This window comes from Channa argus, chromosome 3 (genome assembly GCF_033026475.1).
Source record: "Channa argus isolate prfri chromosome 3, Channa argus male v1.0, whole genome shotgun sequence".
Classification (NCBI taxonomy): domain Eukaryota; kingdom Metazoa; phylum Chordata; class Actinopteri; order Anabantiformes; family Channidae; genus Channa; species Channa argus.
In genome coordinates, this window is record NC_090199.1 from 13,146,501 (window position 1) to 13,157,975 (window position 11,475).

Here is an 11,475-nt window from a genome sequence, read left to right on the forward strand (position 1 = left end):
GGGCAGTTTTTAATTTTAATTTTAATCTCTAACCTATAAACTTACTGTTTTCAACTTGGGCCTTGCTTTTGAAAGGCAGCCAACGTAAGCAGTGTGCTGGCTCATGGTTATCCTACCAGAAATGAGAAAACTCCCAAGTGACAAAGCTGTTCATTATTTAAACTATGAAATGGATTTTGGTAGACAAAGCAATTGTCTTTTCAGACCAAGTGAGGCTTACAGCACTGTAGCCTCATTATAGCCAATAAAAGCTATTTAGAATGGGAAATTTAATATCACCCAACATGTCTAATCACCACTGAACCATTCTGCATGATCTTAGGTAAAACAAACATCACATTGTGCTCAAACCCACAGAGATTGCAACCAAATCTTGCCAGTGAGTCATGTGTAGCCTGTTTATTAAAATACTTGGAGAAGAGTCAACAGAGATATGCTAGTGTGGAAACAGTGGTAAGACTATGGTAAATTTAATGTTGCTTTATTTATTTACGAGGATAAATCATATTCAGTGTTTTTCTAAATCTCTAGAGTTTCTTAGCCTCCTGTCCCTCAACAGTGCACCACTTAAATAATAAAGCGGTAAGCGGAGAAATACAGACATTCAGCAAGATGCCAAAAGAACAACAGGGACAGGGATTCTGCATAAGCTACAAGAGTAACAGGAAGCAAACATTGATGCAAACCTTGATGCAAACATTGATGCAATAATATGATACAAAAAAAAGGTCTGGTTATACAGTGTTAAACTGAGTGTTTAGCAAATTCACAATGAAAATAATCATATAGCTCCACAAAATAACAAAACTAGAGTTAATAATTAGCAATGTTAATGTGTCTGACCTATTAGAACCGACCGTGTTTTATGTTTAGAAAGCTTGTACAGATTGTGCTAAAGGAGCTGCTCCTGCAGAGGATTAGAGTCCACAAATAACAGGTGCACAACGTCTCCGCCTAAAACACAAAAAAGCACTGAACGAACCTGCCATTTATAATCTTATCCAATCCTTACCAGACAGACGTTAATTTACTGGGATTTCATGAGGGAAATGGAGCGGGTGCAGCTGGGTAGCGGAATTTGCAATACAGGGAGACAGAGGGTATGAAATCTGAACAAAATAACAGAATGAACTCATGTGAATAAAAATATATATAAGTATTAGTATTCTGTTGAGATGAAGATGGAAAATCCATAAAAGCACAAAGGCGACACACACGGTGCACCACACTGCAGTGGAAACTCCTTATGTGAATAGAAATATGATTATTCGTGTATGTTAGGGGCCAGTTTCATATTATAGGACCCAGTCCAAAAGCTGATCTAAATTTAAAAAAAAGAAGTCCATTGCATGCGAGGAGTCGCCTGGAAATAATTTCTCATTGCTGATAGGTTGCTCAGCTACACCAGCCCCACTTGCCCATGGATTGGCCTACTGCTATTTTTCCTCCACTTTCTCATTGGCTTTTGGTAATGGTAGTTCCCTGCCATCGTTTGCCCATGCAGTTTTCAATGAATATTGTATGTGGTCCCTGCCTTTGGTGCTGATCATTTGAATCAGCGGGTTGCGGGGAAGGTATCCTGGATGAGCACAACAGATGATGGAATTTCTGCCAGATATCGCAGCTGCTCGACCCCGACTGTCTCCCTCCGAAATTAGATAAGAAAATCAAGGAGATTTCAGCGGGGTGAAAAATGTTCTGCGCAAAGCTGAAAGAACTGAAGATATCTGGAGATTGTCCATTCTCCAGCAAAAATAATGAGCTCGGAGACTTTGAGCAGCGCTCAACTGACGCCGCGGATTTATTGCCCATTTCCAAGGACGTACACGGAAAAATAGGTGAGGATTTACCTCGTCAGAAGCCGAGCAGAGCCAAAGTTAACCTGCATACACTTGGAGAGAGCATCCGAAAATTGGCATGTCCCGAGGTGAGTAAAAATGTATTATTAATATTCACTTCATGCAACTCTGCATGGATTATGAAAACAATTTATGTGACTGTAGTTGGGTTTGTCGCATGTCTGCCTCGAGGCAGTGACACCTGGACTATCTCATTCACTTAAGATAATCCTGCCTTCTTCATTTTACTGATGCCTCCGTAATGAAAGCTGCCTTTAAGTCTTAGCAGAGGACGACCTTTAACTTGCTCAACACTTTGTCATGCAGTTTCAAAGGCTGCATACTGCTCTCCAACGAGTGATGAGACCATCAGGTGACATCAGGGACACTGAAAGGTAACGTGTCTTTTTTAAATTCAGCTGCCAATAAGACATCAATACCAACTTGTCCTCTCAGGCTACATCTGCTATTGTAAATTACAGGTCTGTTACAACAGCATGTGTTCCTGCAATAGCAATGAATATGTTTGGATGTTTCAGCCTCATTTGGCTCAAGATTCCTAACAGAGTTTTTCTGCTAGAGTCACAGTCAAATGTAGTTGACAAAATGTCTTCAACAATTTTTGATAATCAGTTAATGTTAATGTTATTTTGTAAGCACATATTGCAAATATTCCGCCAGAGCTTTACAGCTTCTCTGATGTGAGAATTTGGTTTTATATTGGCATATGAGAATAAACTGGATTTTGAACTGTTGGCAAAAAACTGTTTTTTCTTTAATCAGAAAAATATCTAGTAAATTACCTGATAATAAAATAAAAGGCAGCTGCATCTCCACTCCAATGTATTTCTGTGACTGAATTAGAAAAGGTATGATCCACTGAGCAGTGGTGTGTGTCTGACTGATATTTGCTCTCTTTCCAGTCAAGTAATTTGCTGCACAGACTATCAGAGTTGCAGTGATGAACCAGAGCATTTAATGGAGATGATGAGCATATACTCGAGCAAAACAGGTATATTTCAAATTTAAAACTAAAATGATAAAATTTATGACATTTTGTGTTTTAAAAGTGTGAAGGTTTTCACATATTTACTGGTTTCATATTTGTATGTATCCAACAGCGATTCCATTTGAAGCTCTGAAAATTTCTCTTGGTGAGGAGCTCTTCAACATGTGTTATGAGGAGGATGGACACATTTTGAGGGTGGTGGGGGGAGCTCTCCATGACTTCCTCAACAGCTTCAATGTGTTGTTGAAACAGAGCAGCACACTGCCCAACGCAGACAGAGAGGATTGTGTAAATGAACCTTCGGTCCTCTGCTTAGACAAGGATCCGGGTCTGCTTACTGTCTACTTCTTCAACCCTCGCCCGACCACTGAGCTCTTTTTCCCTGGAGTCGTCAAAGCTGCTGCCCGTCTGCTTTATGACACCACTGTGGATGTGTTGATGGACCTACGCAGTACTAAAGACAGCATCTTGCAGTCCAGCCCGCAGCGCAGTCTTCTGTACACAGTTGTTGTTAAGGATGCAAAAAATCTGAGCCCCAGTCCACTGCGGGCTACCTCAGCTGGGACTCTTCCTACCTCTCTGTTCTCCACCATCTTCCCTTTCCATCTGATCCTGGACCAGGACTTGGTTCTGATTCAAATTGGACATGGGCTCAGGAAGAGACTCACAAGAAAGGACAGCCTTAGGCGTTCAGCTACATTCCAAGAGCACTTCACTATGGTCTCCCCCCAGATCAAATGCACCTTTCAGGGTATTGTGACCATGCTGAACACACAGTTTATCATTCGGATCAAGCACGGAGTCATCAGCTCAGATAACACAGGGAAGGTATGCTGACATACAGTATCTGTGACATACAACCGGAAATATGATGTAAATAATGTGAAAAGTCTCCCCGTCATTGTCTTGTTGTTAAATCTAGTAGCACACACAAAAAAGAAAAAAATCAGGCTCTTTACAAGTAGTCAGTCTTATTAGTGATGTTCATGGGTGCACTTGGCCCAAGATAGAGATCAACATCATACCCCCAGTGGAGATCAAAAGCAAATGTCAAATCATTTTATCCATCAAAGGCGCAGTCATGCTGGTGCTATTTATGTAAGGGTGTATGGGAATTGGTCGCTATGACAAGAAGAAAAGTATCAGTGAGTAAACATGAAAGTACAATAATACAAGAGGTACAATAATAGGTAATAATCTTTACCTGTTCTGAAGGAAGTAAATGTAACAACTGGCCAGGATGGGGTTTCAGAATTTAAACAAAAAATAAAATGTAAGCTATTAAAATGCTCAGGTTATGTGCTTATATGTGCTTAACTATATGGTTTACAAGAACACAAGTAATTCCCAGTATTTTATTTATGTATTCTTTACAACTGGATTCAGTTTTTTATTTCATTTGTTTTTTTGTTTGTTTTTTTATTTCATTTGTTTTATTTAATTTTTTATTTTATTTTATCATTTTATTTGTTTTTCAATTATGCTTCTGAGTATTACCACAAAGTACAGAGCACTGGTGGAATTCTATATAATTAGTTTTTTCACTTTGCAACTTAAAATTTTGAACCTGAAAGAGTGAGATGGTGATCAAAGGTAGGAAAAACTTAAAGTGTCAGAGCTAAGTGTTATGCTAATCCATACAAGAGTTGTGCAAAATATTTACTGACATGCAAATTACAAATGCAACTTCTTGGTGGAACTATATGTATAAAAAAACATTATTCATATTGTATGATTGTAAGAAATCTGTATTAACTCAAACTAACCATAGCACATTCCACTAAAACGTTCTTTCATTTCCCATCAGCTCATGGACCTAAAAGGTCAGATGATCTACGTTCCTGAATCCAACGCCATTTTATTTTTGGGATCACCTTGTGTGGATACGCTGGAGGAGCTAACAGGCCGTGGCCTCTACCTGTCAGACATCCCAATTCATAACGCGCTGCGTGATGTTGTGCTTGTCGGTGAACAAGCCAAAGCCCAGGACGGTTTGAAGAAGCGTCTGGGAAAGGCCAAGGCAGCCTTGGAGCATGCTCACCAAGCACTGGAGGAAGAAAAGAAGAAGACAGTGGACCTCCTTTTCTCCATCTTCCCCGGCACTGTGGCACAGCAGCTGTGGCAGGGCCAAACGGTCCAGGCGAAGAAGTTTGACCGGGTTACAATGCTCTTCTCTGACCTTGTGGGTTTCACAGCAGTTTGCTCTCGCTGTACCCCGATGCAAGTGATCACCATGCTCAATGAGCTGTACACGAGGTTTGACCACCAGTGCGGAGAGCTCGATGTTTACAAGGTAGGTCAATGGAAAATACTGTAAAGACTGAGCATGCATTTACATTTGTATAGCTTTTATCACAAGAGCACCACAAGTATTATGTAGTAGTATGTAGTAGTATGAATTCAGTTTTCAATTTTGTGCTTGGAAATTTCATTTACTACTTCTGTTTGTAAGCCAGAGGATTTGGCATAACTGAACATTTGTATTATATTTATTGTAATATATTTATTTTTTTTGTAAATTTTTTTTTTTTAACTTATTTCAACACCACTAACATACTGGTGAAATATTTTATGTATTTATGATTTAGTTTACTTACACTAAAGGCCATTTCTAATTTATTACAATTTAAGTTCCATTCTTCTGGCCATTGTTTTTATCCATTCTAATAACATTGTGTTTAGCAAAGAAATTGCTGAGATTTTGAATTATTACTGAGCAGAGGAGAGGCCATGAGGTGGACTAGTACCTTTAAGATGGTTTAATAAAATTTATATTCCACAATTTCCTGACACAAGCCTCCCCACTTTCTACCGGGCTTTCACCGTCACTGCACAGCTGAGGATGGGAAAGGGCTGTTGGGGGTTCAATGTCTTTCCCAGAGACACTTCGACATATATAGCTGTAACTGGGGATCGGCCCACTGTCCCTGTGGTCCGTGGACAACTGCTTTTACCAACTGAGCTACAGCCGCCCCCACTTATATATAGTTCATTATTTCCAAAAAGGTCTTTAAAATTGAGTTTAGCACCTTTTAAATCCTTTTTCCAAATTTTTAGTGTATGCCTAAGTTTGGCCAACCCAATAAATATTTGTAGTTCCGTTCCTGCTGCTGAGGACATGAGCTGAGAGCCCACAATGTAACTAATAGCTCTGCTATACCCGTAGCTCACTAAAATACAATCTGCCTTTGTATAAATAATTTTACCACAGTAACGGTACAAGCTGGCAACACTGAATAAAATGAGCATCTACAATTGCAGTTTGACATAAAATGAATAATTAAGGACATCTAGTATTCCTTCATAAAGCATCTTTGGTCAAATTACTATAATAAAATGTAGTAAATGCCTTTACAAATTAATTTTTTTCGACAACTACTTTACTTAATATGTTTGAAGGGGTTGACAGACTGAATGTAACTCACCCAACTACCCTAGTGGCTGCCAGGGGCCACTAATCTACAGGGAGGTTGGATAATGTAATCAAAGCGTCAAGGAAGCATAACAGAAAGAGCCACATGTTTGACAAATATCTTGTAAAATACTAGGAAGTTAGAAGTTCTTTCAGGACCCTGTTTCCACTCCACATGTATGAGTCTAAAAATAGTTTCACTTTGTCTCTGCCACATAGCTGCTGAGTGCTCTCAGGTCCAGATTTACAAAGAAGAAGGAGGAGGAGGAGAAGGAGAGAAAACACTTTTTAATATGGCCAGGGATCAAGCAACAATACAATTTAAGTTTTATTGCTCTTTGTTTCTTGCTCTCTTTCTTACACAGCAAGATGAAGAGCAAGTCAAATTGTTAATCAACGAGCTTTCGATTAATATCCCCATCACATTTGTCATTGTGTTCATTTTCTTTATGGCACTGCATTTTTTTTATAACTTTCACGTGAAATAACCTGTGAGCTTAGATTCACATAAGACCTCTTGACTTTGAATGCTAGGCGGCTTAAACAGCAACTTAAATTCTGTTTTCTTCAGGGTTACAACTCATTTTAACATTCTTAAATTGTGTTCAGGTGGAGACCATTGGTGATGCATATTGTGTGGCTGGTGGTTTACACAAGGAGAGTGAGACTCACGCTGTCCAAATTGCACTCATGGCCTTAAAAATGATAGAGCTTTCAGATGAAGTTATGACGCCGACTGGAGACCCAATACAGGTGACGTAAACTTCCTTTTCAACAGGATTATGTAACTTGAACAATGCAGATAAGATTTTTATATGAAGAGTTTTTAAAGAAATGCTTCACAGTTTGGTGCAAAAGTTTGCATCCCCCCAAACAACATTTTTTTCATCCATGTAACATTTATCTAACGTGGATAAAAACTTAACCCAAAAGTTAGCATAATAATATTGCACATTCAGGTAATACAATCATTCTTTACCATAAGAAGCAACAAAAATGGTCAGAGTGTATAAAAACAAGTTATAGTATAATACTAAAAATGACATCACTTCAAAAGTTTGCATCCCCCTTGATAAATTAATTAAAATGTAACTTTAATAATTTCTTTTCAAGGACCAATTGTACTAGCTTAATGTGCATTAAATACTATGTATAGATGACACATTTCTTTGCCTCTAAATGTCATAACTTAGCATTCATAGCTTGACAGTTAACTTAGTTGGGCACAGCTTTAGCTTTTAATTTAACTCATGTTAAATGTCAAACTAAACAAAAGAGACAATGGATGTTCTGTCATTCAACTGTCTCTTCACCACAATCACAGCTACACTATCAGCATTTAGCTAACACTATTTATTATTATGGTTAATAATTATCATCTACACTGCTCACTTAGCACTATCTTACCACTAGCTTTTTTTCTCTTGTTATTCTTTTTTTGCTCTTGGAATCATACCGCCTCTTTATTATAGTCAGCTGGTGTTCTTTGTTTCATTAGACCTGTTTGTTTACTCCAGGGTGCTACTTGCAACACAGTGAGGGTCGGGGTCATCTTAGGGAGATCTGCTACTGGTAGTGTCATTGCAAACTTTGCACACAGCCAGTGCTGTACATAGATTTAACTTATGTCGGCCCTTGGGGGCTCTCTACTGGCCCCCAAGCAGGTGCCTGCCTTGCCTGCTGGCACAGAACACCTCTGCACCCAACTATAAGAGAATAATTTCTGTAATTGGAGTAAAGTTTAACTTCAAGTAATTATAACACATGGAAATGTTTGACATAAAATAGGGATCAATTAATTTTGAGCTTTTAAACTTTTAAATTTTAAACATTTTCAGTGTTGAAATGATATTGTCTAGCTAAGAAGACTGATTACAGAACATTAAGTGGCTCCTGTTTTTCAGCACAAACTTTAATATATAATATAAAAATTAATATTTTTAACAATTATCCAAACATTTTGGAATGAAGACACATGTCAGTGTGTCTTGCTGAAGTGTTTACTTTTTTGCACAACAACACAACACAAATGAGTTCAAGTTGCAGAAACAGATATTATGCATCAAGAGGCAATTCTTTGTTGGTTTTAGTGTCTTTAAGCAGATGAAAATATGCATATTTGTTGATATTTACACAGCAGGTTTTGAAAAATACATTTACATGCTAGTCTTTTTTAATACCTGTTCATTAGCATATTATTAAAATCGATTGCAGGAATGGATGTTGTAGTATTTTGAGCTTTTTGAAGCTGTAATTTGAGAATTTGACAACAAATTGATGACAAGAAACATGTTAAGTAGTTAGTATTTGTTTCATTATAGAAAATAAAAATGAAGCTTACTAATTTATTAGCACAATATTACCGCTAGCACTGATACATTTTTAAATTGTGGAGCAAAAGTCTACAATGCACACCATTAAAAAAAAACTAAGCCAAAGCCTTATTCATGTTTGCTTATTTTCACGTTTATTCAGATGCGTATCGGCCTCCACACTGGTTCAGTATTGGCTGGTGTAGTTGGAGTAAAGATGCCACGCTACTGCCTTTTTGGAAACAATGTCACATTGGCTAACAAGTTTGAATCCTGCAGCCAACCTAGAAAAATCAATATCAGCCCTACAACCTACAGGTAAAGTAATTGTCGCCCTTTTGTCATTTCTTCATTCAAAGGGAAAGTTGCACCTTATAGATCCATCTCACAAAATGTATTAACTGAAAAACTTCAAAACAAGTAAATGTCAGCCATCTTAACCCTTAGTTGCATAAGTGAGTCAAAAATGACCTGCATTCATTTCCTATGGAATTTCATGGGAACCTCCGATATATTCCGTCAGGAATATATATTCTGTGGACTGTGTGTGTGTGTTTCATTCATGACTATTGTGTGATACTACATACTGATAAAGGGTTTGCCTGTCATTCAAAACATTCAAGTAACAAAGGTCGTAAAGTCAACAGTCGGTGTGGGAAATGCAGTTTACCTGTGTGCAATAATCACAGCCAGAAACAGGTGGTTTGTCACAACTGCATACAGTGATGAGACAAGAAGACAACAAACGAGACTTACAAACACACACATACACACACGCACACATATATGCATATACTCTCTCTCACACAGGGCGTGAGAGAGTACTACTAATTACTGGGCTGTATCTCGGCTGGCGAGGCAGTTGTCGATGGACCACAGGGTCAGTAGTTCAATTCCTGGACCCTCCTGGCTACGTGTCAAAAGTTGCTCCCTGTGGGTCAGCCACCGCCATCGTTGTGTATGTGTGAATGGGTGAATGAGAAGCCACATTGTAAAGCACAAGTGTCCATTTACTATTTACACGGACACACACAAAATGGATGTTGACATTGCTGTTGTGTAATTTTCCTTTAAAATTTTCAAAAATGTTTAAAAGGTTTCAAAAGTCAAAAATAAAAATATTTCAAACATGAAATCATTCTTGTGTGGACAAAAATATAATACAAAATATAATACAAATTATAGTTTTTAACTAAAGTGACAAAAGTGGCACAAATTCTAACACGGGTCATTTTTTACCCACTCATGGAAAAGTGTTGGGTCCAGTCACTCGTGCATCTAAGGGTTAAATAAACAGATTTTAATGACCCAGTACTATGTGGTGTCATTTGTTTCCAGAAGTAGTTGTTGCAGAGAGGAAAAAACCCCAAAGTGCTCTACACAGGAAACTAGGTTTTAGAAGAGCACTGTGTTTCTTCTAGTGTCAAATAATTTGCTACATTGTTTGAAGATTCATGTTTTATTTGGGTGCTCTTTATCCTAGATTACTGAAGGATCGCACAGAGTTTGTCTTCGTTCCCAGGAGCAGACAGGAGCTTCCGGCCAACTTCCCAGAAGATATCCCTGGTGTTTGTTACTTTTTGGAGGCGTCCTCCAAACCTTCAAAACTGAATGTGAAATGAAGTCAAGCTGCTGCACAGCCCAGAAACATTAAATATGAAGAAACATAAGCACATGTAGTGAATAGAGTGCAAATACCTTGTATATTTTGGTTTGGGTTGTTTATGGTATTATCTGTCAGTCAAACTGTTGCAGTTGCTTCATTACAGGGATGTCAGGTTGCTGTCAAACATGAGTCTTGTCTCTGTACATTTATCCATTTATACAGTTGTGATGGAATCAGTCACTTCTTTCATGTTCCTTCCAAATGAGTCATCTCTGCAAATTGAGAAATAAAAGGTAGCTGTATTTCCAAGGTCCCACAGTAGATTGACAATGAAAGATCTAATGTGGGTTAAAAAGTTCACAGAATAGGCTACCAAAAACAAGTCTGTAGCTGTCTTTAATTTGCAGGTTTGTAATAAACTCTGAATGCATCATCTTGCATAGGTAGATATGATACACAACATGTTGTGGATGTTGATCCTCCGTGTAATTTTGCTAAAAAGAGTTTCGAGCCATCAAGATTGGTTTTTCTGTAAATATCTAAGCAGTTCTCTCACATTGATCCAGACCAGGTAGCTGTTAAAGCACCTGCTGGGAGGGCAGAAGAAAATCAATATTAAAAGTGAAATTGGCTTTTTGTGTTTCTGGGGGAGAAATTCATGACAAATAATAATATGTAAAAGCTAAAATTAATACATTATTTAGTATAAAATAAAGCAATTCAGAGCAGATTCAGGTGCCTTATTGGAACTATACAGGCAGATCACAGATGTTTGAGTTTCCTTTGATATGGCTCAATGTCAATTTTACATGTCAACAGTTTCTTCCAGAGAAGTGTAGTTCTAGCTATATATATATATATATATATATATATATATATATATATATATATATATATATATATATATATATATATATATATATATTTGTAATAAGTAATTTAAATGTCTGTTTATTAGACATAATTCATTCCAAGATTCCATTTTCGCCACATAAGTAATGTATTTTTACTTTTTTCACTGTATACATTTATATTATATTTATTACGAGTTTCATAGCACTTCTTTATTACTGAGGGAATATGGCACAACATGAATACAATGAATGTTCACTAAACTATCACTCATAATGATGTGCTTTAATCATTATTATTGTAATGTAATGAAAGCGCAATAAATATTGACATTAATATGTGACTATGTGACTTACTCTGTAGTGTTTCGTCTGGGCAGGCTCACACTGAAACTCATTTAAAGTTGATAACATGCAATTATCAAATTTACATTTCTGTCTCACAAC

At 37.4% G+C, this 11,475-nt stretch overlaps 1 protein-coding gene across 1 annotated transcript; it reads left to right on the forward strand.

Annotated features, from left to right (window-relative positions):
* The first annotated feature begins 1,447 nt into the window (after positions 1-1,447).
* On the forward strand, positions 1,448-11,372 carry gucy1a1 (guanylate cyclase 1 soluble subunit alpha 1). Its single transcript, XM_067498703.1, has 8 exons — positions 1,448-1,927; positions 2,166-2,233; positions 2,762-2,850; positions 2,960-3,675; positions 4,655-5,140; positions 6,869-7,012; positions 8,735-8,889; positions 10,055-11,372. The coding sequence occupies exons 1-8, from the start codon at positions 1,694-1,696 to the stop codon at positions 10,191-10,193; spliced, it is 2,031 nt and encodes a 676-aa protein (XP_067354804.1). The 5' UTR covers positions 1,448-1,693; the 3' UTR covers positions 10,194-11,372.
* The last annotated feature ends 103 nt before the right edge of the window (positions 11,373-11,475 follow it).

Coding starts and splice junctions, on each gene's coding strand:
- gucy1a1 (XM_067498703.1), top strand. CDS start 1,694: ATGTTCTGCGCAAAGCTGAAAGAACTGAAGATATCTGGAGATTGTCCA. Junction 3,676..4,654: donor GCTCAGATAACACAGGGAAG/GTATGCTGACAT, acceptor ATTTCCCATCAG/CTCATGGACCTAAAAGGTCA. Junction 5,141..6,868: donor GAGAGCTCGATGTTTACAAG/GTAGGTCAATGG, acceptor AATTGTGTTCAG/GTGGAGACCATTGGTGATGC.